General features: G+C 43.1%; 1 protein-coding gene across 3 annotated transcripts in view; it reads left to right on the forward strand.

Moving 5' to 3' along the window:
* The window catches only part of CHD6 (chromodomain helicase DNA binding protein 6), a 208,636-nt gene that overhangs the window by 176,368 nt on the left and 6,949 nt on the right, over window positions 1-25,319 (forward strand). For all 3 annotated transcript variants that reach the window (XM_008017154.3, XM_008017167.3, XM_073006519.1), the window contains 9 exons: window positions 8,547-8,607; window positions 9,283-9,499; window positions 10,998-11,206; window positions 12,559-14,133; window positions 17,247-17,398; window positions 17,783-17,989; window positions 18,930-19,382; window positions 21,035-21,226; window positions 22,235-22,354. In XM_008017154.3, coding sequence (XP_008015345.3) covers window positions 8,547-8,607; window positions 9,283-9,499; window positions 10,998-11,206; window positions 12,559-14,133; window positions 17,247-17,398; window positions 17,783-17,989; window positions 18,930-19,382; window positions 21,035-21,226; window positions 22,235-22,354 — 3,186 coding nt within the window. The remainder of the gene's footprint in view (window positions 1-8,546; window positions 8,608-9,282; window positions 9,500-10,997; window positions 11,207-12,558; window positions 14,134-17,246; window positions 17,399-17,782; window positions 17,990-18,929; window positions 19,383-21,034; window positions 21,227-22,234; window positions 22,355-25,319) is intronic.

Raw genomic sequence — 25,319 nt, forward strand, 5'->3', positions numbered from 1 at the left:
TAGTCAGTATTATTCAGACCATTTACACTTAATGTAATTATTGATACATTAAAGCTTAAGCCTGTCATTTTATTGTCTTTGTTTTCCCTGATTTTTTATTTTTCCTGCCTTCCTCTGGTTTACATGAGCATTTTGTATGATTTTATTCGATTTATCTGTATTTTTTAGCTTTTTAATGCTTCTAGGTGTTTCGTATATTTATATGTAATGTATCACAGTCTACTATCATTTTATCAGCTTAAGTGAAGTGTAGAAACCTTCCATTTTTGTTCCTTTATCCTCTCCCATTTGTGATATAGTTGTCTTAACCATTTCTTATCAGATAATGGTAAAATTTTTGCCTCAACTGTCAAACATCGCTTAGAAAACTCAAGAGGAGAAGGAAAGTATGCTATATTTACCCATATTTTTTTACTGTGTTCTTTTTCTTCCTGGTGTTCCAAGGTTCCTTCTTTTATTGTTTTCTTTCTGTTTAGAGAAATCTCTTTAGCTGTTCTTTTAAGGTAGACTAGAGAACTGTCAGACAGTTCTCTTAGTTTTTCTTCATCTGAGAATGTCTTAATATCCTTCGTTTTTCTCATCTGAGAATGTCTTAATGTCCCCTTTATTCCCCAAGGATATTTTCACCAAATGGAGGATTCTGGGTTGATAGTTCTTTTCTTTCAGCTTTTAATGTTCTGCTGCTTCCTTCTGGCCTCCATGGTTTCTGATGAGAAATTTGTCATTCAAGCTCTTTTCCCCTATTGGTAATGTGTCTTTTCTCTCTTGATGCCTTCAGGATTTTTTCTTGGACTTTAGTTTTCAGAAGTTTATGATTTTATGTGTTTATGGATTTCTGTGAGTTTACCCTATTTGGAATTCACTCATCTTCTTAAATCTGATATCTGTCTTTTGCTACATGTGAAGCGTTTTCAGCCATGATTTCTTCAGGTATTTCTTCTGCCCTGTCCTCTTTCTCCTTGCCTTCTGGGATACCAATAAAATGAAGATTAGATATTTTGTTATAGACCCGTGGGTCTCTAAGGCTCTGTTCATTTTTTTTCTGTTATTCACATTGGGTACTTTCCATTTTTCTGTCTTTGAGGTCACTGATTCTTTTCCTCCTCCATTCTGCTGTTGAGCCTTCTGTTGAGGGTTTTGGGTTTTCATTTTTTGTTTTGGTTTTTGTTCCAGTTTATTGTACTTTTCAAACCTAAAATTTCCCTTTGAATCCAAAGATTATTTGGATCTTTGTTTCTTTGCTGAAACTTTCTGTTTTTTTCATTTGTGGCAAGCGTGTTCAGAATGGCTCACTGATGACTGTGTTAAATTCTTACATCAGATCATTCTAAGATCTTTCCTCTCAGCATTGGCCTCTTTTGTCTTTTTTTCATTCAGTTTGATTTCTTCTTGGTTCTTGGTTTGTGATTTTTTTATTGGAACCTGGACATTTTGGACATTATATTGTGGGACTCTGGATCTTATTTAAACATTCTTTTTCAGCATCTGTCTTGGCAGGGGAACAGAGGTGTGGAGATGGGGGGCACCTTGTTTCTGGGAGGTGGAAGCAAAAATTCATGTTCCCAGTCTGTTCCCATTAACCCCTAAAGGGGATGTTTCTCATTTCTTTGAGCAGGGATGGAAGTTTAGCTCCACCATGGGTAGGGATAGGGAACCTCATTACTACCTGTCAAGGTTGAAAGTCCTGACTTCCTGCTTAGCTTTTTTCTGATACCACCCCAGCAACGGAATGGGGTACCCTATTACCAACCACCTGGAAAAAGTAGAAGTCTAAGCTCCCACTTTGCTATTGGTGCCATTGGGTAGAGTTGAGACACAGTTTCTTCTGCCTTGTTAGGCTGGGGTATAACAGTTATTGTCTTAATATTTTCTGTGTTCCTAACCTGCTAACCTGCCTCTTCCTAGTCCTTAACTAGAGAAAGCAGGAAGCAGGCTTGCTTCTTTTTTTTTCTTTTGAGATGGAGTTTTACTCTTGTTGCCCAGACTGGAGTGCAATGGCATGATCTTGGCTCCCTACAGTTTCTGCCTCCCAGCTTCAAGTGATTCTCCTGCCTCACCCTCCCAAGTAGCTGGGACTACAGGCATGTGCCACCATGCCCAGCTAATTTTTTTGTATTTTCAGTAGAGACGGGGTTTCACCATGTTGACCAGGCTGGTCTCAAATTCCTGACCTCAGGTGATCCACCCGCCTCAACCTCCAAAAGTGCTAGGATTACAGGTGTGAGCCACTGCATCCGGAATTTTTTTCTGAGGGCCTTTTTTGTCTGCCTCCTTTACCATTTCCAAAAAAAAAAACAGGGTTTTTTTCATCATGTCATTCCTTGGGTCCTGAGGTCTCTATTTTGTCCTTTCTTTTTTTCACCTTTCAGAGTTTTCTTACGCTTGTTTCAAATTTAATATCTAGAGGGTTGTACTTAAAGAATAGGGAAATGCATCCCAGAAGCGGCAGTCTGTGTTGCATTTTTAAAATGAGTTTCTGAGATTTTGCGAAAGCAGACTGAAACCTTACCTGGGCCCCAGCACCATGTGACCAAGTTTTCTCTAGCATCGAGTAATAGAGCAAATGTTAGAATGTTATGGATTCTGGATCCCAGAAGTTACTGTAGCATTGTCCCCAAGTGACTCCCCTGCGAGGGTCCTCCCTCTTCTTCTCCTGATCACTACCCAAAAATTATCCATTATTTTCCATTCTCTTCTGTTGATTCTAGCTTGCAGAATGTTGTATTTACTTACTTTGGCCTCCATCAGCTCTGACCCCTGTAACAGTAACAATGGCATCTCTTTCTTAAAATAGATAATAGTAATTTTTCAAAGATGTGTTTCCCTGTGTCCTCAAGCTTTGAGAAACAGTGGATTGAAGCAAATCAGCATGAAGCTTCAGATCCCGGTAACATGAAGGAAGTTAGGTTCTTGTCTTGACAATTCAAATCCATGTTCTGGGCCGGGCACAGTGGCTCACACCTGTAATGCCAGCCTTTGGGAGGCTGAGGCGGGCCGATCACGAGATCAGAAGTTCGAGACCAGCCTGACCAACACGGTGAAACCCTGTCTCTACTAAAAATATAAAAAATTAGCCAGGCGTGGTGGCATGCGCCTGTATTCCCAGCTACCCAGGAGGCTGAGGCAGAGGTTGCAGTGAGCCAAGATTGAGCCACTGCACTCCAGCCTGAGTGACAGAGCTAGACCCTGTCTCAAAAAAAAAAAAAAAAAAAAAAATCATGTTCTGCCATTTCAGTCCCTAGTTTATATTATTTCTTTTATGTGTAATTTGGGGTGTGTTTTCCCTGTAGAAACAACTCAAGTACCAAAGAAATGAACGTAATACCTTATTCTCATATGGAACTTGACTCTTTTCAAACCAGTTACTCCATTTGTTTAAGCTGATCCTCACCTCACCCTGTCTTCATTTGAGGGCTGAGAAAACTTTAGGCCCTCCCTGAAAGTTAAAGGACTTGACCAAATTCTCACAACCACTAGATGACAGAGCTAAGACTTGTAATTCTCTAGATATGCCGGCATTCTTTGTTGTAGTCAAGTATTCTTTTCGTAGTCCAGACAGTAGAGAGTATTTCAGGTGTGCGTTTATGCCCCTTCCTCCCAGCAGCAGCTCATATGAAGAGGCCAGCCTCTGAAAGCCACTGACGTTAAACTGGACGTGCTTAGGAGGACACTGGAGGGCCATGGCAGAATCCATAAAATTAACTTAAGTTCTCTTATATATTAGGGTTAAACTCTGGAAGTACTTTTGTATTCATTTACAAAATTAACACGTTTATGATTTCTTTTGCTCTTCACATCCTTAAAACCTGGGGTATAGAATATCATCAAAAGCAGATGAAATAGGGAGTGGGTTTCCCCAGATTCTGAGGCGGACAGACTATAAACGGATTCACCTTGACTTCTAGTCCGCATGCTAAAACCACACACATAGAGGGATGGCCAGCATCTGAGCCAGACCTGCTGCCCACCCTGCTTCACTCTTGCTCCCTACCTCCTGCACTGAAGACACTGTTTGGGTGTTTCTTTCTTCCAGTTCTGTCCTCAGGCAGAGTTAAAGAAGCCCAAAGCATTGTTCATCAGAGCAGTTCCTCTGAATTAAACAGACCTGGGCATAGAAAGGGAGCCATTTAGCAGATTGGTGGAGTCTTAGCATTACAAGGAGCCCTGGCACATGCCTGAGTGGTCTCAGTGTGGCGTTCCCTCTTCAGCAGGGCTGTCAGGGGGCTGTTCAGGTCGACGAGGGACTCCCGGGAGTTCATGGGGAAAACAAGAGGAACATGCCACCTTCTAAGGGAGTCTATTTTATTGTTGGATGATACTTCTTTTTACCACACCAGAAATCTGCCTCCCATCTGGTTCCATGGGTTCCATCTAGCTTTCTTTATAGTACTGTTGTTTTTCCCCTCTCTGATAGAATTTTAAATTGCCTGAGACCAGCTCATGACCTTAATATCTTTAAATTTCTTTTCAGGTGAAATAGCTCTAGTTCCTCTATATCATATCATCTCCAGAGCCCTTGCTATTCCAGCACCTTCCAGAGCCCACAGTGGTTGTCGTCCTCTTAAAATGTGGCATTCAGAGAGTCATAGAATGTTAGAATTTGAAGGGAGATTTGAAATGATATAAGTTACAGCTTCCCCCACCCTCTGTTTTAATACCAATAGCACTTTTGATTGGCAAATCATTACAGATGTCAACGTGCAGCCAGATTCAATGAACCTACAGAAACCTTCTAAAGCAGTTAGTCTAAAAGTATATTTGGGTTGGAATGGTCTGGAGCCTGGAATTGTAAACAAAGTCTTTTTCTATCACAGCCAGTATGTGGGGAGAATAACACGTCTTTTAACAGAAAGCAATAAGTAACGGCACAATTTTCATTATTGTAATTATGCTGTCAAAAGCATGCATGTCCGTGCTGTGCCACAGTTCCTACCATAGGTGGCTGTGACATCTCAGGTGCTCTCTGAACCATGAGGTCAGTGCGTAAAAGGATGAGGTCGTGGCCAAGAGCTTGCAGGAAAATTATGCCTAAAATGGCCAAATTCCATTGTACGAAAACTTTAATGAGGAACTGAACAAGCACCCTCTTCTTGTGAGTTAGGAGTTTGAGGGTTCTGTGTACTCAAATACTAGTATTTGTGTATACTTTCACACTTACAAAGCACACTTCCCAGTCTGTTAGGCATTATTCTTATGCCCATTGTGGAGATGAGGGAGCTCAGGTTTTTGTTGTTGTTGTTGTTGTTGTTGTTGTTGTTGTTGTTGTTGTTCTTTGAGATGGAGTTTCGCTCCTGTTGCCCAGGCTGCAGTGCAACAGCGCAATCTAGGCTCACTGCAACCTCTGCCTCCTGGATTCAAGCGATTCTCCTGCCTCAGCCTCCCAAGTAGCTGGGATTACAGGTGTGCGCTGCCACACCCAGCTAATTTGGTATTTTTAATAGAGACAGGGTTTCACCATGTTGGTCGGGCTGGTCTCGAGTTCCTGACCTCATGGGATCGACCCACCTTGGCCTCCAAAAGCACTGGGATTACAGGCATGAGCCACTGCGCCCGGCTGAGGGAGCTAAGTTTTAATCAGCTGCAAAAAAGTCATACAGCCAGGGGACATAAGAGCGGTATCTTCCCTGCCCTCTTCTTTTTCTATATTCTGCAATCTTTCCATAATAAAATCCTCGAATATTGTGTTAATGGCATTTGAGGTTTATCTGCTTTCCACCTGAAGATTATGCCATTCTCCATTTTGCAAAAGAAGAAATGAGCTTGAGAGAGCTCAAAACAACTTGCCCGAGGCCAGAGAGCCGTGGATCATGGGACTCCAAACCACGTGTGTCCTCAAGATGGAGAAATTGCACATTGTAACCAATCAGTGTGCTGTGTTGTTGACATTCTTGTCAGCACTCTGGAGCCCTTCACTCTGAGATGATTGATTCATACCTCTTCGAAGATGAACATTTCTTTCAAGTTGATTCATGTAAGCAGAAATTGAGGTAGCAAATATTAGACTACATAGTTCAGATGCAGGGCCTCTGCATGCTCAGGACTGTCCCTGCTACAGCACCTCACACACTCACATTAAACTGGTTATTAACTAAAAGTCTGACATCTTTTTCACTTGAGCTACTAACAAACTAGGTCCTCTTCATTCTGTCATTTCTAGACAGAGGAAGTACCTTCAAGAGAATACAGGAACAGAGAAACACTATGAATACTAAAAGCTTTCCTTACTTGAGAGTTGTGCCTAAAACTGTTCCTGTTTACTAACTGTACCAACAGCTGGGCGCGGTGGCTCACGCCTGTAATCCCAGCACTTTGGGAGGCCGAGGCAGGTGGATCACAAGGTCAGGAGATCAAAATCACGGTGAAACCCCGTCTCTACTAAAAATACAAAAAATTAGCCAGGCACTGTGGCGGGCGCCTGTAGTACCAGCTACTCGGGAGGCCGAGGCAGGAGAATGGCGTGAACCCGGGAGGCGGAGCTTGCAGTGAGCCAAGATCACGCCAGTGCACTCCAGCCTGGGTAACAGCGCGAGACTCCGTCTCAAAAAAAAAAAAAAAAAAAAAACAAAACTAACTGTACCAACAGAAACTACTAGGTGGACTGGAAGGGAAGCTAGCATTTGCTGTGTGCCTGCCTCACACCAAGCTGGGAGCCCACTCTCATGGACTTGGGTATGATGATGCCCATGTCAGCCACCACTACATGGCAAGAAGGAACATGGCAACTCCGGGGCCTGCCACCCGTGTTGTGCAGACTGTAGAACATTTCTCAGCTGGAAGTACTACACTTATACATTTCAGCATTCAAAGAATCTTCACAGATACCATGGGGATATTTAAAAGGTTCTCTCTGGCAGGAAATTATATAAGGCATAGTAGGTTGTTTTTTAACTGCCTAAAGAGTAGTATAAGATGGTATATTTAACTGCCACGTCAAAATGGTACAGTAGATCAGCCCTGGGTTTTCACTCTTCATTAACGTTAGATAACAGGAGACAATTCTGGCCCAGGCAAAGGAGATTAGCTAGTGTTCCCCACTTCTGTTATAAATACGTTTTCACTCTCCAGAACAAATTTTCATCTAAGACTTTCTTGTCCTTTTTTAGACAGCTTGACAGTTGAAGGTGTTGGTTCTCAAATCAGATTACCTGTATTTGAATCCCAGCTCTGCCACTTTCCAGATGTGTGACCTTGGGCAAGTGACTGAACTTTTCCAGGACTTGTTTTCTCCATCAGTAAAATGAGCATAGTAATGGTTTCTATCTCATGAGACAGTGCTGATAACTAAATGAAATGAGCCATGTAAAAGGTTTTATGCAATGCTTAACACATAGTTCTCAGTAATATTAGCTATTATCACTGTTCTGTGTAAGAGAGAAATTCATTCAGAAAATGGGCTCCTATTCTTTGCGTGGTATCAGGGGCCCAAAGAGAGCCTTTTGAATTTTCACTGTTGGCAGTCGTGGGTGTCTGCATTCCTACCATGCTAGGTTACTGGTCTACCGTGTTGTGTATTCCAGGATGTAGCAAGTAAAGGACCAGAGAGTAAATACCTTGGGCTAGAAGGCCATATGTGGCTTCTGTTGCATATCCTTCCCTTTTTTTCACTCTTTAAAAATGTAAGAACCATTCTTAGCTTGAGGGCCACACAGAAAGTCTGCAGGCCGCAGTTTGCTGACCCTTCTCTCTGACCCTGTGCTCTAAAATAGGAAAGTCTTGAATCCTGAGGTTGTTCTGTACTGTCATTCAGGTCAAAAGATGCTAGTCAAAATATAATGTTTTAGTGTTGAAATTAGAGTCCAGTTGAAAAATAGTACAATCACTTGTCTTACCCCTCAAATTCCCACCTGAATTATATATATAAGGAGTTTTTAAAGTTCCATTCCTGAAACCAAGAAGGGTTTGTGAAGGAATCCATTAAAGCAGTTTGACACATACACCGACTGGGCAAGCTCAGTGCTTGTGATATTACTCCAGATTCACTTAGAGCTCAAGTCATGATTTTAATTTTAAATTCCTGGGGTTTTGCGCCATCAGGTTTCATGTCTGGAGCAGTAGTGTTTTATGAAAATAGTGTCTGTTGCTGTGAAGTAAGTTAACCATAATGAACACGAACATGACACTTTTTCACAGCAAAAGAACAGAAATGCAGGCACAACCTTTATGAAATGAAATGACAGTATTAAATTGCAAGTGATGATGGTAAGGCAAATATTTAAATTCGCAACTAAAATAGTACTTGTAAAATGTAATTGCCAGAGAGTGTGCCAGTTCATCATTGCTCAGGCTGATTTTTTTACAGGCAGAAGCATTCCACATGGTTCCAGGAAAAGGAAAAAAAAAGAAAAAACTTATTTTAAATAAACTGCTTTCTGACTCTTTTAAGATTGTACAGAAGTAAGCTTTATCAGGTCCTACCTTGGTCTGAGTTGTTCGTGGGCAGGGGACATCTCTTATGCGTGATGCTTACTTTTTCCATATCAAGACTTTCTGAGCTGGTTTCTTCTAAGCTGTAGTTTTGCTGATCGGATGGCTTTATTTATCCCTAGGAGAGTTCCAGTGATGGAGGTGATGGCATTTTTGGCGAAAAGAAGGATGACAGCCGGGCAGGTGAGACTATGTCCTTCTGAAGGCATAGGAAAGTAAGGTCCTACTTTGTTAGTTATCATGGAGTTTATATATAATTAACATGTAGTTTTTTAAGGAGGCTCTTTTAAAAAGCAAAATAAGTTGACCTTCATCAAACTCCCCTGGAGTCACACATGGAGCTTTAACATGGCTCTAGCTTCCTCTACCTGGCATTAAAATTTGAAAGTGAAGTAAATGTTAGTATCTTAAGTTAGAATAGGGTCTGAGAGGTAAAAAGGAATTGTGATGACATTGATTTTCTTTTCTTAAAGAAAGATTGGGGGGGTTGGTTTAGTTTGGTTTGGTTTTTGAATTTTCTGAATTCAGACATGACAGGAGCTTTGGTAATTGGAAAGCCCAGGCAACAAAGGGTCTGCTCATTCCTGTGCTTTAGAGCAAAGTCCTCAGATCACTTCTCCCACCACAAAAGGTACGTCTGTGTTTGAGAGATAACAGAATTGACCACAACATAAGCTGTATCTAAGGCAAAATTGCAGCCCTTCCAGCCATGCCTAGCTCCTGGGCCAATTATTAAAACAGTAACTACTTTGAGTAAGTTATTGAGTCAGCTTTGTTTTTATTTAAACAAAACCAAAAGACAGTCATTCCTGTTTTAGTTCTGTTTGTAAATACTAATATCCTCACTGATGTTTGAAGCCCAGGATGGCTCCGACCCAGACAAATCGCCCTGGCCAGTTTCATCCGCCCTCACAGCTCGTCTCAGACGTCTGGTCACTGTTTACCAGCGCTGCAACCGCAAGGAACTGTGCCGGCCTGAAATTCTGGGACCAGGTAGCCAAGGATACTGGGTTCAGGAAGAGGTGTTCAGGAGAACCTCAGAAATGGACCTCATCAACAAGGAAGCCCAAAAGAGGTAAAAGCCAGTGGCCAAAGGGGCATGCTCAGCCACCCACTGGGTAACGTTTTCAAAAGGTGAAGCTGGTAGCTTGGAGGGCGAGTATATTTCTGTCGTCTTGTGAAGTTAGGTTATCTCCAGAATTCATTACCTTCAGCCTTCAGTTGTGATGGTGTCATGGTGACGGGAGTCTGATGAGGTCTAGGAACACCCTACCCTGTCTTTACAGTTTCCAGATTTTTGTGATTTTCTAACTAACTTGACACTCTTCCCTAAATTAAACCCCAGTGTCTGGGGATGTGGTTTAGAAACACCACAGTGGAATGTGTCAGACCCTTTCAGACCCCCTAATTCTTTTAGTAACAAAGGGAACATTGAAGCTGTCTTATAGCTAAATCCTTATCAAGCCTTCCAGGGCAATAAATACCATAAAATGCAAGCCCAAAAGGAAGGAATAAATTACCAGCAGTTACTTGCCCATCTGAGAATTAAGCTCTAAAAGGCTTACAGAAGGCCAGCATAGGCTAGGAATGGTGCCACCAGAAGGTATCAACGAAGCTGCAATTCCTTGAGTCATATCTCTCTATCCTTCTGATGAAACATCCCGTGAATTAAAAGAAGACTGCATAACAAATTCAGTTTCTTCTCTGTACTCCTGACTTATGAAATTTGATACTTCAGGGAATATATTTCTTCCTTCTTACACATCTCTAAAGAGAAGAACCAAAGCCACTTCTTCTCTGTTTCTCATTCTTTCTCTGACCCCTCACCCTGTTACCCCCATGCCTAGGTAGACTCCCTCTGGATTGGAGAGCACCCTGCCCAGGAGCCCCACATAAAGGCTATGTGGTATATAATTATCCACCTCCCTTAAGTCATTGACTTACTCGTATGGGATATAAAGACTAGAGGACTTTTGTGTCCCAGAGAAAATAATTGTCATGGACAACCTACATACATAAAACCACAAAGAAAAGCAGTATGAGGTGGGGAGGCAGGGGTTGTGTCACTGAAGTAGTCACTTCCCTTTGGGACACCAGTAAGATGAGAGGTTGAATTTAATTTAATGGTCTGGAAGATCCCTCCAGGATTCTCTGCTTCTATATTGCCATACAGGTTAAAAAAAAAAAAAAAAAAAAAAACAAGGCTAGATATTTAAGTATATATAGTATTTTTAAAATATTCGTCTTCTACAGGCAGAATTTAACTAGGTGATTCCTAAAATTGATGAATCAAGAGATAGCAAGTGTATACTTGGTTTAGACATAGGGAGGTAAATACCAGAAGAAAGAGCTGAAAGATTTGGAAGTGATTACCTCTTTGGGAGTAGGATAATAGGCTGTTTTCATTATAAGCCTCTCAGCCCAGTTTAACTTAAATAAAAATAACAAAAGAGACAAACCAGCTCTGCCTCCTTTCTTGACTTTATGGGCTTTCATAGTAGGCTCTCAATAAGCAGTTATTGGCTTTCAAAAAGAAGAAACAGCTCACTCTTCCTTTCTGATTAAATCTCAAGGTGGACTAGGAGAGAACAAGCAGACTTCTATAGAACAGTGTCTTCCTTTGGTGTTGTTTACGATCAAGAAAAGAAAACCTTTGACTGGACACAGTTCCGCATCATTTCCCGTTTGGACAAGAAGTCAGATGAGAGCCTGGAACAGTATTTTTATAGTTTCGTGGCCATGTGCCGGAATGTCTGTCGTCTACCCACATGGAAAGATGGCGGTGAGAAAACTATCAGTATATTGTCAGATGATACAAGGAAAGAACATTCTGATTTTCAAATTGCAGAATTACTTTAGGTATACCTATTAAAACTAGAGTCTACATGAGGAATTCAGGTAAAGATGAGTGGGCTTTTAGAAATTCATAAACTTCTAATTGGATCCACCTCATAAAATAAAATGTCTCTCCCAAAATGATGTAACTTCAGTGAAAGTTGAAATTCAGCTTAAAACGTCACAAATATTGAGAGACTATTAACCGCTTTCTCCAAAGTATAAGGGTTTTTTTTTAAGTCATGTTCAGATTTATCCTACTCTGAATCTTGCACCTTCCTTAGATTAAATCTTAATAACTTTAAGTCTTTCCTCATATGTCGACTTGTAACTATAGAAAGTAAGTGGCTGTCGTTTAAATATCCCTTGATCCAATAGAGAACCCTTTTGAAAAATGTCTTCCTGGTTGACACTTGCAACGCCTCCCTTTAGCCTCGTATTTGTAGATGGAGTTCCTCTGGACCATGGGACAATATTTTAGGAAAGCTAAAGCAAACATTGAACCTACTCAGTGTGGGTTCAGGGCTGATGGCAGCACGCACAAGATGTCCCAGCCTTTGCCTCCTATGTGGCAGGGCTAAAGTGGTGTCATCCAAGCCAAGGAGCTGAATATATTGGAAAGATGTGGACCTTGGAGTCACACTGACAAAACCTGGATTTAAATCCTGGTTCTGTCACCTGGAGCAAGGTAGTTTATCTGAGCCAATTTCCTTATCCTTGAAACAGGACAGGCATGATGATGATATGGTGGGATTTTCATGAGAACTAAGTAACATGTATAAAGAACCTAGTGTAGAGTACAGTGGCGTGATCACAGCTCACTGTAGCCTCAAACTCCTGATCTCCCAGATCCTCTTGCCTCAGCCTTCCAAACAGCCAGACTATGGGCACATGGTACCATGCCCAGATAATTTTTTTTATTTTTTGTAGACTTGACAGGGGGTGTCACTTTGTTGTCCGGGCTGGTCTTGAACTCCTGGCCTCAAGCGATCCTCTTAGCCTCTGCCTCTCAAAGTGCTGGGATTATAGGCATGAACTACTACTATACTATGCCTGGCCTAGTACATGCTTATTTAAAGGAAACTGATACTATTTTCAGAACTGGAGTTCTTTCACACCCCTTGGGTCTGTCCTTCCATTCTTTTTCAGTTTCCTGTTTTAGCAAGGGCCCACACACCTACAGCTGCCATGCTGAGGAGCCAGAGAGCTAAACTCCACAGCCAGAGATGCAGGGGCTCAGGTGGGCGGAAGTGTCTGAGGCCACCTTAAGTGATAGGCTTTATTTTCCTTTCTCTCCAGGTCCCCCAGATACCACCATCTACGTTGAACCCATCACTGAGGAACGTGCTGCAAGAACTCTGTACCGCATTGAACTGTTACGCAAAGTTCGAGAGCAAGTGCTTAAGTGCCCTCAGCTGCATGAACGCCTCCAGCTGTGCAGGCCCAGCCTCTACCTCCCAGTCTGGTGGGAGTGTGGGAAGCATGATCGAGACCTGCTCATCGGCACTGCCAAACATGGGCTGAACCGCACTGACTGTTACATCATGAACGACCCCCAGCTGTCCTTCCTGGATGCCTATAGAAACTATGCCCAGCATAAAAGATCCGACACCCAGGCACCAGGAAATCTCTGTTGTCTTTACCAGACCAACTCCAAATTATATGAATCTCTTACATATACTCAAATGAGTAGGACTTCAGAGTCCCTTGAAAATGAACCTGAGAATCTAGTGAAAGTAGAAAGCAGAGATGATCATCTCAGCCTGCCTGATGTGACTTGTGAAAACTTTATTTCTAAAGTTCAGGATGTCATTTCCATCAGCCATGATGAAAGCCTGCTGCCTGAGTCCTTAGAGAGCATGATGTATGGTAAGAAGGTGCTCAGCCAAGAACCAGGCTCTTTTCGGGAGAGCCCAAGTACCAATACAGAGTGTAGAAAAGATGTTATTACCATCTCAATAAGCAAAGATGGGAACTGCCAGCCTCGTGGCCATGAGGCAGAAATAGCTTCCGGCCCCACTTTTATGGGTAGCTTAGAAGCAGGAGGAGTAGCTCAAGCAAACATCAAAAATGGAAAACATTTGTTGATGTCTATTTCAAAGGAAGAGGACCTCTGCTTCAGTGAGGCAGGACAGAGACCCGAAAGCATCAGCCAGCTGGAAGCCAAGTGTTTAGCTTCCCCTTCCTTGAATCCAGGAAATGAAAGTGGGTTTGTAGATATGTGCAGTCTTAGTGTCTGTGACTCCAAAAGAAACCTGTCATCAGATCAGCAATTAATTGATTTATTGGAAAACAAAAGCTTAGAAAGTAAATTGATTTTGAGTCAGAACCATAGTGATGAGGAGGAGGAAGAGGAGGAAAATGAGGAGGAAAACTTAGCCATGGCAGTAGGCATGGGGGAAAGGCCGGAGGTATTGCATCTCACAGAGCCCACTATTGACATCTCAAGGGAAAAGAACCAAGGCTTCCATGCAGATGAAACCAAGAAAGGAAGCTTAGAGGTGGCAAACCAGACTCCTGGACTACAGAGGGCTTTCCCGCCTCCAGCAGCCTGTCAATGCCACTGCAACCACATGGAGAGGTGGATGCATGGCCTTGAGAATGATGAATTTGAAATCGAGAAACCCAAGGCTTATATCCCAGATCTGTTCAAAAGCAAAACCAATACTATCGCCATGGAGGGTGAACCCACTGCTGTTCCATCAGAGCCGTTTAAAGTGAAGCATGAGCTTTTAAAAGAACCTTGGAAAGAAAGTGCAGAGGGGCAAAAAGTTTTCCCCACATATCCTCTCGAAGGAAGTGAGCTCAAAGCAGAAGACATGGATTTTGAGAATAAAGATGAGTATGATAGAGATGGAAACTGCCATAGTCAAGGTACAGTATGTAGGATCTTGTCGTATTTTGGATAAACTAGTTCACACATGACGGGGGGTTGGATTTTGGGGGAGAGAGTGCTTCATATTTTTACAGCTTCTGAAACAGACCTGCCTGCCCTCACCAAAGGTCGTAGGCCTTGGACTGAAAATTCAAATAGCTTAGTAACTGTGGTCATGTTGTAGAAAATTGAAGAAGATCATAGACAATCATAGCACTTTGGCTGCCTCACCCATGTAATTTGGGCAGGGGCTTGTGTGTTTTCATTCAATAGATGCTATGTATGGTGTTAAGGGGAAATAGTTTGTTCTTCCCCTAGATAAGGTGCTTCAAACTGGCTAAAGTGGAACAGCCTTGGGATGTTAGGAACTTGCAGTTTAATATGGGGGCAGTTAATTTTTCAGGAACTGAACAAAAATACAAATAAATTTGATCTTTGTTAAGGTGGGCAAAAAAGCCATTTGTTCATGTCATTGTCAAAACTGTGTGACTTAAGGTCAGTGCATTTGGTTTAGATTCCTTTCAGTAACTCAAAAGAAATAAAAAGTTTACAGCAATAAAGAAAATAGATTTGATCCTTTTAAATAGGGAGATCTTAGATAAGGGTTCAAGCTAGAAGGAATTTCAAAATGTTAAGAATCTAGGTGACCCTGAGATTCTATGGGCTTTGCAAGAATAGACATACAGTGATTAGGGATCGTGAGGAACAACAGCAACAAATGATTGTTAGCCGTAGTTTTAATTTTTTTCAGATCCAAGAAGGCCTATTAGAGTGAACAAAAAACCGAAAACAACTCCCTTCATGCCTGGTCCACTGTGATGCTGAGGCGTGTAGACAGACACATCAACCCTTTCTGGGGCACTGATTTTATGTTAAAGAGGGAAAGAAAGGAGCTAAGCTAAGTCCCCCAAGTTATCTAGCTTTTTTTTTTTTTTTTTGAGACAGTCTTGCTCTGTCACCTAGGCTGGAGTGCAGTGGCACAATCTCAGCTCACTGCAACCTCTGCCTCCTGGGTTCAACATCCCAAGCTGGGATTACAGATGTGTGCCACCACATCCAACTAATTTTTGTATTTTTAATACAGATAGGGTTTCACCATGTTGGCCAGGCTGGTTTTGAACTTCTGGCTTCAAGCAATCTACTTGCCTCAGCCTCCCAGAGTGCTGGGATTATAGACGTGAACCGCTGCACCCAGCCTCAAGTTATCTAGCTTTTTCTTTTTAAACTCCTTGGTTTTATTCAGAACTCTTGGGAAGAGTTCTGAACCCAAATTAAAATTTACACACTAGCTGAGATAAAAACCGAGACGCCAAATTGAAAGTAGTTTGATAGAATTGTAACCTCAGCCAACCCAGAAGGAACCAGTCTGCAACTATGCCTGATTCTCCTCACGGCAGGCCACAAAGCATTGCTGCCATGTGTTGAATTATAAAACCCACATTGCTTTTTGAACCCTGTTGTGGGTAAAAATCAAATTATCGGTCCTTGGAAACCCAGGCAGTCAAGTGAGTACAAGGTACAGTTTAGAGGAGAAATTATGTTCCTTAACTGGTATCCTTTGATGGCAGCGTCAGCCTTGCTAAGTCAGAGTAGAGGAAGCAGTGACCTCAATAAGCTTTGGTGAGCATCGTGTGCACGTGTGGGTGGGAGTCCCTTTCACTGATGGTTTTAAAAGTGCTTCTGAAAACCTTGGAAGGGATCCTCCACACATACGAGGTGTGGGACAGGTAAGGCAGAGAAGGTTAGCTCTGCTTTCGAGACTAGAAATCTACAGTCCTGAAGGAGCAGTAATTAACTGATACACCTGTCACGGCCCAGGTCTCCTGGCTTTTTCCAGATTTTCACTCCCACAGGATTTCGCTTTTTTAAAAAAAACTTAAATTCAACTCCTCTGCTTAAAACCTTTCAGTGGTGGTCCCCCATTGAATCTAGAATAAAATCCAAATTCTCTATCCTGGCCTACAGGACTCAGCATGTTCTAGATGATTTCCACCCCTCTAGCCTCATCTTTGTACTTTTCACCTGGCCCTCACTTAGTTCCTCAGCACGTCCACAATACCCTTCCCCGTTGCTGCCTCATCTTCATGGGACTTCCCTCCTCCGAGAGACTCTCTAACAACCTACTTGAGTAGGTTCTCCCTTGTTGTTCCCTATCATGGCACTTGGTTTCTTTCCCTTGATAGCACTTATCACAGCTTGTAATTTTAGTTGCTCTTTTACTGTCACTGCTTTCCTGGCTGTATTCCCTCATAGGGCCGTAGGAACCTTGAGGGCCTGGGCCGTGTCTGTCTGACTTATCCTGAGTCCACCAGGCCTAGCAAGGCCCTGTTTTTCATGGTCAGGTCGCTACAGTTCCCTAGGAAACTTGTTGCACATTCGAAAATGAAATACCCACATTTCAAAGGATGGATGCTCCTTGTCATTGAACCAAGAAAGAGGTCAACAACTTTTCCTGCCTTAGGTGTTTTGCCATTGTCTGTTCATTTCCTGTAAGTGGATCTTTGAAGATCTACTCACGTTGATGATAAACTTTCACCATTACTGAAGCTTGAAAGAATAAGTTGCATGTCCATTTCTTTCCATGAGTGAGGTAATTGAAATGTTCTGAGTTTCTTGGCATCTTTTACATGAATCAGGTCTGTCTGACCTTTGTTGTAAGCTTCATGACTTTCACCCTTTCTCATATTAATCACCCTCCTGCTGTTCCATTTCATAGACTGTCCCTTCAAAGATCTCAAAGTATTGGAATATTCAGCTTTCCCTTGACCACTACACTGAGTGAGAAGCCTCTTTGTGATTAGTCATCCCCTTTCACTCTTGGATACACAAGAAAAATTTCCTTTCTCTTTTCTTGTGTTGGGATGTGGATGCAGATGCTCACTAGAGAACTTGCCTTGGGAGCCCCAGAGCAGGATTTGCTTTTATGGCTTAGCTGATACAGTTCTCCTAGAAATAGAAGATATCATAATTAATATTCCATTTAAACTAAATTAGCACAGAATAAGCTAATTTAAAAAGAGAAAGGAAAAGATCAGGATAGCCTAATCTCTCAGATCACTATTATCTCACTACAACAATTAAGTGTCTGAGTAATTTTTTAACCTCTTCCCAGATTATCTAGGGAAGTACTCTGAAGAGGAGAGCAAGAGTTCAACATCGGGCATCACAGGAGACATTGGGGATGAGCTACAGGAGGCTCGAGCTCCCACTATTGCTCAGCTGCTACAGGAGAAAACTCTCTATTCCTTCTCTGAGTGGCCAAAGGTATCCCAGAGCTTGCATTTCCCACCCCGCCCCAAAACCATTCTCAGCTTTGAATTGTTTTTAAACCTTTTAGAAATAGTTCTGAACAACAAACTCAGAAATGTTTAATACCTTTAAAAGGTATTAGTTATGTAGCATTTGAACATTAAAGATACATGCACTTAACTAATTCGACTGTAAGATGAAGGTGTCAGATTTTCCTCATATTTATAGTGCCATGGCTTTCTTTGTATTGTCCAGACTATGATTTTTATTTTAAGGCTTATAAAGTGAGTATGTTTGAGTGTGCTCTTTTCTTATCGACTCCTTCTGGTGAAAAGCTTGACCTTTGATCTCAAAGGATTTTGTGATCCTTATTCATCAGAGCTTTATCCTTTTTTCTAGGACCGCGTGATAATTAACCGCCTAGATAATATCTGCCACGTGGTGTTAAAGGGGAAGTGGCCCTCCAGCCAGCAGTATGAGCCCTCAGACACACTGCCCACCCCAGTGTTAACCAGCAGTGTTGGTTCTCGAACCAGCCTCTCAGAGCCGGAAGCAGCAGAACACAGCTTCAGCAACGGCGCAGCATTGGCGGCCCAGATTCAGAAGGTGAGCCGGCAAGAATGGAGTGACCACAAAACAGAGAATGGTGGGCATGTTCCACGTCTCAGTTGAGTTCATTCATTCAGCAGGTGTTTACCGAGTGGATAGGGGTTTGTTTTGCCAAGCCATTAGTGTTGATTGGGGAATTTAGACTTTATCCTGTATGTAGTGGAGAGCTAGTAAAAGTATTGGAGCAGGAGAAGGCATGATGAAAGCAGAGGTTTGCAGCTCACCTAGAGTGGTATACGGCTTGGCTAGGAGGGCCAAGCAGGAAACTGATAAAGAGAAGTTCTAGACCCCAGTTGGTTCAGAGTGGATACAAAGATGGGGGGAACTGACAAAGATGACTCCATGACCAATAAATATATAAGGAAAGGGAAGCATGAATGGAACAGTGTGGTTGACCCTTAGAGAACTGAGCCAACAATGGAAGTTGATAGAAATTAGGGAAATCAAGGCAGGAGTGAGCGTTTTGGTGGGGGTGATGAGTTTTGAGATACATTATTAACATGCTGGTTCTCATGCTCAATTGCACATTGCAGTCAGCTGGGGACCTTGACAAGCTAATGATTCTGATTTAATCAGTCCGGAGTGTGTCCTGGGTACTGGGTTGTTTTAAACTTCCCAGATGATTCTGATGCACAGCTGAAGTTGAGCATTCCTGAGTTATCATCTTGCAATACCAAATGTAGTTCATGGACTAGCAACTTTAGCAACACCTGGAAATCTGTTTAAAAAGCAGACTCTCAGGCTCTACCTCAGACCCACTGAAGTAGAATCTGCATTTTCACAAGCTGTTCAGGTTTGAGGAGGCCCGAGTTAGAAGAACTCCTAAAAAGATGATTGGAAGTAATATGAGGCCTAGGGAAATCAGGCCTGGAGAAAGAGCTGGCATGCAGCCACTTGTGTGGCATTCAGACCTCTCTTGCTGTTTGTGTGTTCACAGGAGAGCTTCTTAGCTCCAGTATTCACAAAGGATGAACAAAAGCACAGGCGCCCCTATGAGTTTGAGGTGGAGAGAGATGCAAAGGCTCGGGGCCTGGAGCAGTTCTCTGCCACCCATGGGCACACCCCTATCATCCTCAATGGCTGGCATGGGGAGTCAGCTATGGACCTCTCCTGCTCATCAGAGGGGTCCCCAGGAGCCACATCCCCTTTCCCAGTGAGCACCAGCACCCCTAAGATTGGGGCTATCAGTTCACTTCAGGGAGCCCTTGGCATGGACTTGTCTGGGATTCTGCAAGCTGGCCTGATCCATCCTGTGACCGGACAGATTGTCAATGGAAACCTCAGAAGAGATGATGCGGCCACGAGGAGGCGGAGAGGGAGGCGGAAACATGTTGAAGGAGGGATGGACCTCATCTTTTTGAAGGAGCAAACACTTCAGGCGGGAATCTTGGTGGGTATCAAGGTCATTAGATTAAAAACATTCACGTTTCTACACTGAGAAACAAATCCTTCTTCCTCAGACACAAAATAATTTGTGGATCTTTTATCTCTATTTCAGTTGTCCTGCTTTCTTTTCTCTCATTATAAGATGCCCTCCATCCTCTGTAGAACTAGATAGTTACTAACTCATTAATGGCGCTTAATCTGCTTACAGCCTGGAGAAGTGAGCCAGGAGGTCTTGCCATTTCAAATAGGAACAACCCCGCTCCTCCAGGGTTTCAGAAGAGCCACTGTTGACGGCACGGCAGAGCAAGATGGCAGGGTTGAGTGTGCAGCGGCTTTTCTCCGGGGTAGTGAGGCTCTCCGAGACTGGGGTATGGGAGAAAGAACAGGAGTCAGGGCTACCTGAATGTGACCCTGGCTCTTCTGCTTGACTTACTGGGTGACATTGGGCTACAACTGAGCCTCACTTTGCTCCTCTATAAAGTGGGGCAACAGCATCTACCACGGAGGGTTGAAGATTCACGGAGATCATGCTAAGACAGTTTGTTCCAAACTCAAAGGAAATCATTTGCAAACAACAGAAAAGGTCAGAAACTGTATACCTGGCCAAGAGAGATCCCTTTTATGCTTTATTTGATGCTTAATGTTGTATTTTGGGTTTTCCCATTTACTGGATTTTGAGAATCCATTTTATGTTTTCTTATTTTAAAAGGAATAGTAATAGCTAGTACTTATTGCGTGCCTACTACTTACCATGTTCAAGGCTTTACATGATTATCTTGTTCCTCACAACCACTCTGACGATGGGCTTGTTATTCCCATTTTATAGATGAGGAAAATAAGGCTTTAAAGCATTAAATAATTTCCCCCAGATTATCCAGCTAGTAAGTGACAAAGCAGGAAACCAAACCAAGGACCTTGTTCTCTAGGGGTTGAGAACTTTACTGCTAAGCCATATTGCTTGGGTTATGTCTTCCTCTTAGACTTCCAAAGTAATTTGGGAAGCTGAAGTGACACGTCCTTTCCCTGCTCAATCCTGCAAGCTTTTAAAAAGTTCATTACCTTTTTTAGATGTGCAACACCATAGTTTCTCTATAATGATTATAGAATTCCAGTGGAATGACCAATAAAAATTTTCCCTTTTGTCTTCAGAGTATTTTTTAAATTTATTAATGCAAACACTTATTTAGCATTGACATTGTTACAGACCCTATTATAGGCTTTAGTAAAACAGAGGTAAGACAGGCATTCAAACTATAGAGGGTGAGTAAATTGTGGTATGGCGTTTTCTTTACATGAGAGAGCTAGGGACAGAGTGCTGTGGGGACAGGAGCTGGAGCAGTGAGTGCTGCCTGGAACAGTGGGCAGTGGTGACAGAGGAGGAAAACTGAATCCGGCATTCAGGATGGAGTTAAAGTGTACCAAGTGGACAAGAGCGGGAGAGGAGCGCTCAGGTGAAGGGAACACCAAATCACTTACAAGAGCTTATGTGTGCATGGGTCAGTGGTATGTGTAGGGTTCTAATTCAGGCGCCCCAGCTGAGTAATATCAAGGTGGAAATAGATGGAGTGATTCAAATAACACCTTACGTGTTTTCTTTTTTTAGAAACTAATTTTCATTCTGTCGTGATTATACATACTCGTTTTTCCTTCATCCAGGAAGTCCATGAAGACCCAGGGCAGGCCACCTTGAGCACCACACACCCTGAGGGGCCAGGGCCTGCCACCTCGGCTCCCGAGCCAGCCACGGCAGCCAGCAGCCAAGCCGAGAAAGCCATTCCCAGCAAGAGTCTGCTTGACTGGCTGAGGCAGCAGGCTGACTACTCCTTAGAAGTTCCTGGCTTCGGGGCAGTAAGTGTTTGTTGGTGCTGCCTGAGATCGCTGTTTACTTCCTGCTGACTTGTTGCTATTTTTGTTGAAAGCATGCTGAGGGAAACCAGAAAGTTGGGAGCTATTTGGGAGAAATCTGTCAGCTGACAACATCATGTTAAAGGACTTTTGTTTTTAAGTTTAAATTTTGATTAAATTCTCCAGTAATAGAAATGATAGCCCATCTCAAAATACTATGCCAAAAAGTAGACATGCAAAATCCTAAGAGGACAGAACTTGTCCCCTGTCCCCACAAACATTGCCACACAGTATCATGAGCTCATAGAGAAATCTTTAGGTTGCATAAACGTGGCCACCTATGAAAATGTTCCTTTGTATTCTTTTCAAGTTAATACATTATCATTTGTGGTGGTTAGGGGACTGTCCTTAGTTCATGGTTACTCTGCTTAGGGACATTCCCTTCAAATCACCTTACTGCCTTTGTCCTAAGTCCCTCAGACTAGACATTTTTGGGAGAGGACTCTTGAGCACGATATCTTTTTTGGTTTTTCTCTTCTCACTTGTTCACCTACCCCACCACCGTCTTTGTCCTGGATGCACCTAACCATTAAGATACATATGTAGAGAGCACACAAGAAGAGGAGAACACATTCACAGATGCGCACCCTCCAGAGACAGGCGAAACCAGCCAGGCAAGTAGCAGTGACGAGAGAATCCAAGGAAATGATCAAGAGGAAAAGGCCAGGGATTAACAGGGCCCTGGCAGCCTGGTGAATTGGCTCATGTGTTCTAGTGTGGAGGGCTGGGGGCCCACACAGCCTGTTTTCCAGCTTACTGTAGGAACACTGGTGCTTCAGGAGAGAAAGCCTAGGTGAGGCCAGGTAGCTGTTTTCTTTAGTTTAACCTGGCCAGCTCCTGTGCAGACAGCCATTGAAGAGAACAATAGCAAAACCAGTTGAAAAGCATCAGCCTCATCAGAAGAATCTGGGATAGCGTGTTTTGTAATGTTGGTCTCCGTTTTCATCCTAGAATTTTTCAGACAAACCAAAGCAGAGGAGGCCACGCTGTAAAGAACCTGGAAAATTAGATGTCAGCTCTCTGAGTGGGGAAGAGAGGGTTCCTGCCGTCCCCAAGGAGCCAGGACTGAGGGTAAGGAAGAAGGCCACGTGAGTGTGGGGCCAGGAGGAGCATCCTGGTTGAGCCATGCCTTTTACACTTGAGAGAAAGCCCCAGCTGGGAAGGGGTTCGCTGGGAGACATCTTTCAAGAGGACTAGAAGCCAGCACAGGAAGTTGATTAGCAGCAAGAAATGGTGCTGTGGCATTTTTGAGCACTCTGTGACTCCCAGTGGTCATTTGTTTTCAACCCTTACCTCCAGAATTGTTTGTTAAACCATTGCCAAAGCTTGGGTTTGTGTTTTGTTTCTCCTGTGTGCAGAGTTGCAAGGGGAAAGAAATTTTAACCTCTGTTAGTGAACAAAATTCATTACTGGAAGTTTTCATTTCCTAATTTAGGTTTTTATGGCTACCGTGTAAGACATTTCTTCCTAGTCCGGCCTCACTGGCAATGAAAAACAGCTGACTCTAAGCACTACCCTTTTCCTATTATAGCATCATGAGACTGGAAGGGACTTCAAAGACTTCTGCAGAATACTTCTAGTATAACGAATCTGAGTTAATTATAGTTTACAGATTAGTACAAATTTGGACTACAAAAGTCATAACCTCTAGGGGGCGGTAACAACATTTCAAGTTGAAAATGTGTTGAGCTTGGGCAAATTATACATAAATGTGCTTTTAACCTCCTAAAAGCACTTTCTGCCCGAATAGGGAGCTTCTGAAGATCCTCGTGGGGACTATTGCCTTTCCCAGGTTGTTCCATAAACTCAAGCTTTCCTGAATGCCTTCTCTTAAGTACTCTGCCAGCTACATCTTTCCTGGAGTAGGAATTCCCTTCTCGGTGGGATTGCTTGAATGTGATTTCTTTTTATAGCTCCAAAAGACCGCCCACCCTAGTCATTTCCTCCTGGTGCAGAAAGAGGTTGGCATTTAATGTTCTCAGGGAACTTGTTCCAGAGTTTGTCACCTGGATTACCACTGGTCTAGTAGCCCCACCAGTGGCCATTGCTCATCTCCATCTGCTACCACAGCCCCTTTGAGAGGGCACTTGGACCCTAAACAGTTTGTCACATTGGAGAAGCTGCTGTTTTTTTCCCCTCTTGCTTTAGTCTCAGAAAATGTCCTTTCCACCCTTTTCTTAGGATTCTCCCCCTACTTTCTTTCACCTGCAGCAGTATGAGTTGGTTCACCTTTGTTTGTGTCCCCTCTGTCTTTCCTCGCCCCTTCACACTGCCCCCGACCTTCTCCTTTTGTCTCGGCACACGGTGTCTCAGATACGCCGTCAAGGGAAGACCTCCAATTCTTGCTTTGTTGTAGTCTCTGAGTTCTTGCTTTAGAGATGTGTCAGGAAGAGCCACGTAGTTCCCCCTTGGCTTACTTGTTTCTTTCTCCATGTCTAACAGTTTCCCTCATGTTCCTTGGAAACTAATGTTCATCCCTCCCTACAGATGCTGACCCTTTGCCAGAAAACCCATCTCTAAGCTGTTCTTGCAAGCCAGCCTCTTCCCAGAGATGTGTTAGCCTCCTTTGTTAAATAAACACACTCCCTGCCTCGGAGGCCCATTTCCTGCAGTAAGGCAAGAACAAGACCTCAGGCAGCTCAGCCTTCCCAACAGGGGCACCCGTGTATCTCCTGTAGCTCCTCTTGGAACGGGGCCTTCTAGGGTGCACTGTACTCTTTTTTTTTTTTTTTTTTTTGCCATAGATACTTAGTCCATTCAGGCTACCATAACAGAATACTGGGGGGATTATAAGCAACAGAAATTTATTTCTCACAGTTCTGGAGACCCAAATGTCCAAGGTCAAGGTACTGACAGGTCAAGGCACTGGCAGATTGGGTGTCTGGTGAGGCCCTATACCGCATCATCCAGAGAGATGTCTTCTCACTGTGCCCTCTCATGGAGGAAGGGACCGCCAGCTCTCATAAGGTCACTAATTCCATTCATAAAGGCTCAGCCCCTATGACCTAATCACCACCCTAAACCCCCTGCGTCCTATTACCATCACCTTGGGGCACAGGATTTCAACATAGGAATCTGAAGGGACACAAACATTTATAGCAGAAACCCTACCCCTCTTTTTAGAAATAGATCTAAATCTCATAAGGAATTCCTCCTCCCTTCCTTCAAGCTCACATGGCCCTTCTGCCGTATGCGCTATGGTTTGGATGGGTGGTGTCCACAGAATTATCATAGCACAGGCTGCATGGAAGGTTGTGGGATTCAATTTTTAATGCCCAGTACCTAGTGGTTACTCATTAAATATATGTATACACACACAGATACTTAATATATATATGTAAGTTGCATATGTATATATTGGTTTTACCTATATGTGTATAGTTTTGGGGTTTTGCTGGGCCATTTGACAGTAAGTTGCAGACATGACATATCACCCCTAAATACTTTAGCATGCATCTCGTAAAGAACATTTTCCTGCATAATTATTACTATTATTACATGTGCATGTTAATAATACCTGTCATCTAGTCTATATTCAGACTCTACCAGTTATCCTACAAATGTCTTTAGAGCTGGTTTCTGTTGTGTTTTGGTTTGGTTTTAGGATTTTTTTTTTTTTTTTTTTTTTTTTTTTTTGGAGACGGAGTCTCGCTCTGTCGCCCAGGCTGGAGTGCAGTGGCCGGATCTCGGCTCACTGCAAGCTCCGCCTCCCGGGTTTACGCCATTCTCCTGCCTCAGCCTCCCGAGTAGCTGGGACTACAGGTGCCCGCCACCTCGCCCGGCTAGTTTTTTTGTATTTTTTAGTAGAGACGGGGTTTCACCGTGTTAACCAGGATGGTCTCGATCTCCTGACCTCGTGATCCGCCCGTCTCGGCCTCCCAAAGTGCTGGGATTACAGGCTTGAGCCACCGCGCCCGGCTGGTTTTAGGATTTTTAAATGAAGAGCCACACATCGCATTTCGTTGTTAGGTCTCTTTTCACCCAGCATGTATTTGTTGGATGAATGTACTAACCTTCGGAGGAGAAAGGAAGCTCT

Source organism: Chlorocebus sabaeus, chromosome 2 (genome assembly GCF_047675955.1).
Source record: "Chlorocebus sabaeus isolate Y175 chromosome 2, mChlSab1.0.hap1, whole genome shotgun sequence".
NCBI classification, from domain to species: domain Eukaryota; kingdom Metazoa; phylum Chordata; class Mammalia; order Primates; family Cercopithecidae; genus Chlorocebus; species Chlorocebus sabaeus.